This window comes from Rutilus rutilus (assembly GCF_951802725.1).
Source record: "Rutilus rutilus genome assembly, chromosome: 1".
Classification (NCBI taxonomy): domain Eukaryota; kingdom Metazoa; phylum Chordata; class Actinopteri; order Cypriniformes; family Leuciscidae; genus Rutilus; species Rutilus rutilus.
This window is the reverse complement of record NC_140209.1, coordinates 23,979,158-23,987,731: the sequence shown is the minus strand read 5'-3', so window position 1 is coordinate 23,987,731 and position 8,574 is coordinate 23,979,158. Positions and strand designations below refer to the sequence as shown.

At 37.2% G+C, this 8,574-nt stretch overlaps 1 protein-coding gene across 2 annotated transcripts in view; it reads left to right on the top strand.

The window, feature by feature from the left end:
- Positions 1 to 210: 210 nt before the first annotated feature.
- Positions 211 to 8,574, top strand: part of zc3h7ba (zinc finger CCCH-type containing 7Ba) — a 28,503-nt gene continuing 20,139 nt past the window's right edge. Inside the window, exons 1-9 of one of the 2 annotated variants that reach the window (XM_084386891.1) lie at positions 211 to 453; positions 1,167 to 1,242; positions 1,717 to 1,753; positions 1,916 to 2,113; positions 5,744 to 5,902; positions 7,185 to 7,265; positions 7,399 to 7,455; positions 7,594 to 7,633; positions 8,374 to 8,549. In XM_084386891.1, coding sequence (XP_084243017.1) covers positions 1,184 to 1,242; positions 1,717 to 1,753; positions 1,916 to 2,113; positions 5,744 to 5,902; positions 7,185 to 7,265; positions 7,399 to 7,455; positions 7,594 to 7,633; positions 8,374 to 8,549 — 807 coding nt within the window. In that variant the 5' untranslated portion in view covers positions 211 to 453; positions 1,167 to 1,183. The remainder of the gene's footprint in view (positions 454 to 1,166; positions 1,243 to 1,716; positions 1,754 to 1,915; positions 2,114 to 5,743; positions 5,903 to 7,184; positions 7,266 to 7,398; positions 7,456 to 7,593; positions 7,634 to 8,373; positions 8,550 to 8,574) is intronic. The other variant, XM_084386890.1, reaches the window with a different exon arrangement.

Sequence of the window (8,574 nt, the reverse complement as noted above, 5' to 3'; positions counted from 1 at the left end):
TTACTTTTATCAGCGCTGTTCGGGATGGACCAATCACAGATGTCGATGATTCCTGGAAATGGGTTATTTGAATTTTACTTTACAATGTTTATAATAGCGTGTTTCCATTTGTATAGCAGTTATCGACTCTATAAATTAACATTTTCACAGTTTAAACGTTCTTAATAATGAATAATAATAATATCAAATCGTTCAGAGTGCGATTTGAACGCGGAGTCGTGCCTCCTGGCGGAACGGTCGCGTGCGTCTCATGGGAAGCGGTTATTAACTGGAAACATTGGTCGAGTTCACAGTGCAGTGTTGTCGACACATGATACGTCTGGAAAATGTCTTGACATTGATCAGTTCATAATCTGTCAGTCATTCCTCTAATGTTTTAGAGACGAACCACTAACTAGACACGCGCGAAGCTCAGAAGAAAGCGCGTTTGGTCTTGATTTTCTCCAGACACAGGTGAGTTTAGTGGAGTCATCTGGAAAGTTTTTGAGTTATTGTGATATGACTGTATTCGGACGTTATATTTGCTCTTTGGTGGCTGACTTTGTGTGTTTTTGGGTCCTCGTTTTGAATGTTTATTTCTAGCTGCTTCCGTTTCGTTTTTGCAGAAACTGGGAGGAAGTTCTCTTGGGCGTGTTTCAAATGTCCACTAGTTCTTCTTCAAATGCACTAGCGGTTTTGAGTAGGATCTGAGCATGTAGTTCATGCTATAATATTTTTATACTGTAATAATTTAAAAGTATTGTCACCTCCTTCAGGCTTTGATATGTGGTGCATAAACGGGTGAATAAACGCATAAAGAAATGGTTAACTTTATTTGTAAAAGACTACAAATGGTTAATTGGTTAACAGTAAGTTCTCTGACAATGTAATGAATGGGGGGAAACTAATATAAAGTTAAGTAAAAATGGACAAATATCTTATAACTCTTGTGAACTCTTTTAATATGTCACTTTTTTTAGGTAAAGACAGTTTTAAATTGTAAACTTTACAGGTTCTGTAAGTGTTTACATCTTCACTGTATTTTTACAGGTTCTTTAAATCACAGCTAGACCAGTTTTTTCTGTAAAAAATCAAACAGGATTTTTACATTGCACTTTTACATTGAAGGCATTTGTCGGACAGATGGTAAACATGAACTTTTACACATGCTTTTGTTTGTTTTTCAGGCTTGTGATGGTCAAACATGAGCGCTGAGCGGCAGAAGCGCAGAGAGGAGATTCAGAGAGCGCTGAGCTTCATCAAGTATGACAAACTATCAGACCCTGCGGAGAGAAATAAATACTAGATCGCTCTATTATTCTCGGACCAGATTGTTTAGATCCGTTGCCGATTAGGCCGGGAGAAAGAAGATTCACCAACATGTTGTTTTTGTCAAAATGCTTTATCCCTGAAGCATGTTTCATTAGATTGTGCTTGCTTTAATGCAGTGAAGAAACTTCTTCAACTCTATTCTATCAGCGAACAGTTTTAGCGCTTCTCAACTGGCTGGTCGTGGCCCAAAAATGAGTTTTCGCTTTGTTTTGATAGTAGATTGTGTTGGCATCCAATCAAAGTGTTTTGGCACCAATTCACGCGTTATCTGGTCAAATGCGACAGATGTCAACATGAGCGGATCGTGTGAAACAAGCCAGTCGAGAAGCACTGATCTACAGTACTCTGTCATTCTCCACTATTACTCTTATCATTTTGAGTGACTGTTTTTATCCGTGTCTACAGATGTTCTCTGCCTTATCCGGACCCTGCAGGCTATGAGGTTGGAGGATATTCTGCACACAAATGCTTATCTAAATGAAGACACATTCGCAATATTTCACTCAGACACTCACTCCGACATTTAGCATGCTGGTATTGTTATTATAGCTCTAAACGAATGTTCATAATGAGCATTTGTTTGTTTCTTCTGTCCCTGTTGCAGGGGTTTGTGGTTCAGCTGGTGTGTGATCTCTTGGACGAGGGCAATGCCGCGTTTCGAGAGGGCGAGTGGACTCAGGCGCGGGGTCATTTTAGCGAGGGCGTAAACGTGTCTCTTTACGCTCAGGCCGAGGGTCTTCACGTTCCCGACGCCCTGCTGGAGAGTCTGTACATCAACCGCGCGGCCGCACATCAGAACATGGTGAGTGTACCTGTGTTTACAGACAAAACTGAGAACTTTACTTGGGCGCAAAGTTGGAACATTGCATAAAACATTTTACGAATTTACGTTTCCATCCCGTGTTCAAGAGAACAAAATCGTCACTTCCTGGGAAATCATGGGTGCAGAATATCTGTAATAAAAGTGAAAGTTGCTGCAATTGGGGAAGAAACTGTTGCTCTTTCCTGTATTATAATTGAGTTGCGTCTCAGAGCGGCAGACGAAATGCAGTGAGCGCTGTCATGTTCTCTTGCGTTCGGATGCTGGTGTTTGAGAATGCGATCATGTGAGACGCTTCTGGGAGGAAATTAAACCCAATTATTTTGATGCTCAGGCATTTTAGAAAGACTGAACTAACATTTGTAATGCTGTTCGATGACATCGCTCTGCTGGTTTGTCCAGTTATGATTGCTCTGCTATTATGTGGTCACATTTTTCTGATCACATGATTTGTTGAGGTAAAGTCACATTTATTTATTTTTCATAGGTTTTGCACGCCGTCTTATCGGTAAAAAAATGATCCGCCTCAAAGTTTTTTTCACGTGCATTTTTTTTATGTATGCACATTTTGGTGTTTTTTTTAATGCAGTATCCCAAAATTTGCATAAAAATAGATGCCAGGGTCTCTAGACTCCGATTCCATCCTGATTTCTGCAGTTTTAGCTGTAAAGTTCCTGTTGGATGTTTCATATGTTATGGTGCATAATGAAAATATTGATTACTACTAGAAAATATTGATGACAAATGTTTATTTTTTTATTTTTTATGTCTTGACTTGACATCACACTTTTTAATTTAAAGATAGTAAATAAAACATGCATAACAATTGCATTAAAATGAATATATCACAAACTTACTAAATAAGATCAACATTAAAAAATAAATCAACATTAAAAAAAATCAGAATAAAAATTAAATCTTTAAAATAAGTGATTTATTCTTCATAGCAACTTCTTGATTCTTAATTCTCACAAATAAAGAAACTGTTAAAAACATGAATAAAAAGTGAAAGTAAACACTGTAACCAACAGTGCTCTCATTAATCGAGTGAGTCTGTGTGCTTCGAAGGCTATTTTTATTTGTCGTATAATCTATAAAGGTTCAGCCCTTTCACCCCAGTATTCTCTGTTGCCTCTCGCCATGGGAAGAAATTAAAAGCACAGACAAGAGTTCAGTGTTCAAGCTTTTTCAGAGGTTTATTGTTCAGCTAGTGTATATAAACGCGACGGCAGAAATACATTAGCGTCAATAAGTCATGCGTTGGGAAGCAAGGAATGTTAAAGGAACCAGGCGAGGATATCTCCAGACATGGATAAGGAGCAAGGACGGCATGATAGCATGAAAAAGAGCGTATTGAGCATTTCCCAAGGTCACAGATCCCTCTCTAACTCCAGCTAGATGTGTGTGAACTGACTGAGGCCTTCAACAGACTGCCAGACGAGGGACACTGTAAGAACCAGACAGATTGAGGACTTTTAGATGTGGTCAAAATCCTCCCACTAATTTTTTTAGCGGGCTGTTTGTGCTCCATTTTAATTTTAGCCTGTTATATTAATGTACCTACTGTGAGAGTCTTTGTAGTTAAGTGGGCACTTGACCAACTCGGTCAAACTGAATTGTGAAAGCTATGTCAACACTAGATCCAATTAATCAAATGTGTCTTGCTCTGCCACGCTTCAGAAAAACTAAGAGCTGGATTGATGAGGTTTGTGGAATTATGTTTAAAGGGGTGGTTCGGGATTTTTGACATCGGACCTCATTTTTAAGTCAGCCTGGTTGTTATTCATCAGTGGAGACATTTTTTTTTAAAAATTATCCAGTCCTTATATTTGGATAGTTAGCCGATGCTAGGCTAGCGCGAGTCAATGGTAGATGTTAGCCAGCCATTAAAAACCGTTTTACCCACTCCACAGTGCACCAAACGCAAATCAATTATAACACTAGACTATCGATGCAAATGTCCGTTGAGAGAATAATGTTAGAAATCAAACTTACCTTTCATCTCAATGATCCCAAAGGAACTAGTTTCTCAGCAGCTGCAGAATTTTACTTTGCTCCGGTTAGTAATGCGGCAAAAAGTAAACACAGAACAGAAGCGCACTACAGTGTGTGTAGTACATGTGTGTACCGGCTCACTCGGTTGCCTAGGTAATCAATATCACTCCGCTGCTGCTGTAGACAAGGCTTATGATTACAGGGAACAAATTATAACTAATGCAATGTGATGAAAGGTAAGTTTGATTTCTAACATTATTCTCTCAACGGACATTTGCATCGATAGTCTAGTGTTATAATTGATTTGCGTTTGGTGCACTGTGGAGTGGGTAAAACGGTTTTTAATGGCTGGCTAACATCTACCATTGACTCGCGCTAGCCTAGCATCGGCTAACTATCCAAATATAAGGACTGGATAATTTTTTTTTTTAAATATCTCCACTGATGAATAACAACCAGGCTGACTTAAAAATGAGGTCCGATGTCAAAAATCCCGAACCACCCCTTTAAAGACTTGTTTAAAGAAAGTAACAAAAAAACTAAACAAATCTGTAACAAAATGTAAATGAGTCAATACATCATAATTCCTTCTTACATTGTCTTACACTGATTCACTATGGTAAGTCTATTATAAGCGTTTATATTTTAGACCTGTCGGGATTGTTTTCGCAGGAAAAAGAGCACATGCTTCACTCGCCCGTGCGTGTCTCGGGTCTTATTGGTAAATAGAGAAAACTTTCTTCGGTTACTTTGACGCGTGTAAGATTAGTCGTCACAACGAGAGAGAAAGGTCGACATGGAGCCGATAAATCTCCAACCTCCGGAGAATCAATGGTTTAAAAAATAGTCGAACAGAGGAGAGTCTGCTGGCGAAAAGAGAATGAGACAGAGCTCGTAATAAAACAAGAATCAACATAAGCTTGGCTTTTCAAAGATGGCCAGAACTGGTGGATTTGAAATGTTGTAAAAGCGACACACAGATGATGGTGTTTTTATTACTCAACTGGTGAGTAAGGTATTTCATTGAACAGATAAAACTGTCAGAATTCATTGTATAACATTATCTATTGTGAAGATTGTTTCATTATGGTTGTTGTGCTGGAATTTATTTTCAAGGAAGTACTGTGTCTATTAATGGGTGAAGCTAAAGTCAGATCTTTCTAAACTGGATGAAAAGCATATTGCATATTACAAAAGCACAACCAAAACAATGTTCTTCTGCAAAATGCGTGCAGTTCGGGGGGTTTTAACCACTAAAAAAGCCAAAAGTTATATGGTGTACCTGTTGTAGTGTAACTTTAAATTATATAAATTCATATTTTCTGAATGCCGACAGTAAATGAGAAAGTGTGCATTTCTATTTTTAAAAATAGAAAGGTAAACGCTAAAATACTTTGTTTAAAATGTCATTCACCTTCTTTGTTTATCAGTTCTGTCTAATTATAAAACAGACAGTGAACTAGTGAAGGAGAACGGGAACTCTTGCACACGCTGTCAAAATAAAAGCCAGCTTCTGACACTTATCGGCCAAACAGAAAAAATTCTAATATCGGCCGATGTGTCGGTCACGCACTGATCACCAATGAGTGTATAAGTGTGTTGTATTTTCTCTGTCAGGGTGAGTTTGACAGCGGGGTGAAGGACTGCGAGCGCGCTCTGGAGGTGTGTAAAGACAGCGCTAAAGCGTTATACCGTAAAGCCGTGTGTCTGAAGGAGTCTGGGAAACTGAGAGAGGCGTATGACTGCAGCGCTGCGTGTCTGCTGGCCTCACCGCAGGTAAACGCCATCAACATGTAGGCAAATGTTGCTGCTCATTAATGTGTATTTTACAGGAATTTAGTGAACAACTAATAGTATTTAAAATTATTTTAAATATGTAATATTATTTAAAATTGTAATTATTATGTACAGTTATTTTATCTAGATTTTTACTGTATTTTATACTTTGCAAATATGTATTTTTAATCAAGGTTATTTATCCAGTGGGGAAAAAAACTAAATTAAGCCATTTCACACTATTCAATAATCACTAAAAGGACAAATATTATTATATTTATTGGTTTGTTTTGAATCTATACAGTTCAACCCTTATTACTATTTTGTACAATTAAACTAAATATATAAATGTGACATTTAAAGCTCTATGTCCCATTTTAAGAATAAGTAGAATAAGAATAAGAATAGACACAATTAATACACAGTGAATGAAAAAAAAAAACAGTAAAATGTTTAGCAATTTCACAATTATTTGTGTTTATGAAATTAAACTGAAATAAATGGTTAACTGGCGTAACTGTTGCTGCTCATTAATGTGTGTTGATATATTAGTGCTAAATAAACGTGATTAAATCTCTTCTGTTAAGTAATTTAGTGAATTAGTATTATTTAAAAAAATAATATTTTACATTTGTAATATTATTTAATATGCAATATTATTTACCATTTTAATTATGTACAATTATTTAACACAACTTTTACTGTATTTTATACTTTTAGTCCGATTTATGTTTCCAATGGGAAATAAAACAAACTTAAACCATTTCATACTATTCAATATCACTAAAATGCCCAAAGTTATTATATTTATGTATTTCTTTATTTTGTAATCTATATTACTCAACCCCTTTTCATAGAGTTTAACTAAATGTATAAATGTGACATTTAAAGTAGCGCGTCACAAAAATAATTTAAAACATTTCAGACTATAAATAGACTAAATTAATACACAATAAAAATAAGTAAATACATACGGTAGTATTCAAAAACATTCTGCAATTTCAGAATGACGAATATTTAAGAACTTGAACTGAGATAAACGGTTAACTGGCATAACTGGGAATATTATATATGTATATTAAGAAAATTATTTATAACCTATAATGTTCTATAAATTCTAAATGCTTGTTTGGGAAAATCAGGAATGATTGTAGATCTGTGGGATATGTGTCTAATGAACAGATAAATGAACTTAATCTTCTGGAGCATTTTCAGTGTTAAGCTGCACATTAGTAAGTGTTCTTGTCAGGGTTTTCAGTGACGGTTTTGGTGTCTTTTTCAGGATCAGACGGTCAGTAATTTGTCCCAGGAAATCGCAGCCAGTCTAGGCTTGAAAAACAGAAAAGCGTACGTCAGTTCTACGGTGAGTACCCAGAATTCCCTGCATGACATGTTTCCAAACGTTATGTTTCAGTGCAACTAGGAAATCTTTCATGAAGATAATCATATTATCGGACAGATTCGCATAATATTTTCTCTTTATTATTCTGTCTCAGAGCGGGAAAGCGTCAGGATTTGAGGACGACGGGCTCGTGTCTCCACCTTTAGATGAGGCAGGACTTCATTCAAAAAACAAAATCAACATTTTTAAACTCTAATCAGCAGTTCATGAATTTTGATCTGTGTGTTGCAGCTCAGCTGAGCAGATTAAGACATTCTCCCTCTCTCTTGTGTTTTGTGTTTGTTTGCAGACATCGTCCGTTGAGCTGGAGAAAGTGGCTGACTCTGCTGGTACTTAAAGACACATTTATTATTACTCTGTGTGAAATGCAGGGAGTGCAGCATGTTTTCCTGTAGCTCAGATAATAAAGAGCAGCGCTAGATACACCAAGGTCTTTGGCTCAATCCCCAGAGAAAGCATGAGCTGATGAAATACTTTGAAGGCAATGCGAGTCGCTCTGGATAAAAGCGTTTGGGAAAGTCGTTTATGCTTATTAGTATGGTGGAATTAGATCATTGAAGGTCAGCAGCAAATACTTTGGTTAATAAAGTGAGATTAAATACATAGTGTATTTGTGTAATTGAATATAGTTAATTACAAAAGTTTTGCTTTGTTGTTTCTGAAACTGTTTCAATTCAATTTGAGGAATACTGATTGTTTTCGTGCACGCGAGATGAGTAAATGCATGTTCACAGTTAGTCTAGAACTAAAATAACCATCATGTTTACACAGCACACGCACTTTATTTCTCTCAACATGGGGACAGGAGAGCTGCCAGTCAATAAATGTGAACAAGTAACTAGCGTTACTTATTTGAAAAAGTAACTTAGATATTTTGTTGTAAATGGAAAAAGTAATATGTTACTTGAAAAAGTAATCTGATTACGTAACTCAAGTTACTAGTAATGAGTTACGCCCAACACTGGTCTCAAATATACAATATATGTTGGATCGTTAAGCACGCAAGTGTTTCTGTTAAACTCTGCTGTTGATTGTGTGTGTGTTCAGTATTGTCGTCTCCTCTTGACAGCGGGTTCATCTGAATGGCCGTCTCCTGTGTTACCGGCCCCGGTCCCCGTGAGCGACTCCCATGAGGCCCTGGGCCTGTCGGTGCCCGTGTCTCAGCCGCTGGAGGACAACGACCTGATGGGAGACGAGCTGGACCGTCTGCTGGACTGCATGTCCAAAGAGGAAGACGCACCGCAGGTGAGGGCACTGAATTTGAATAAGA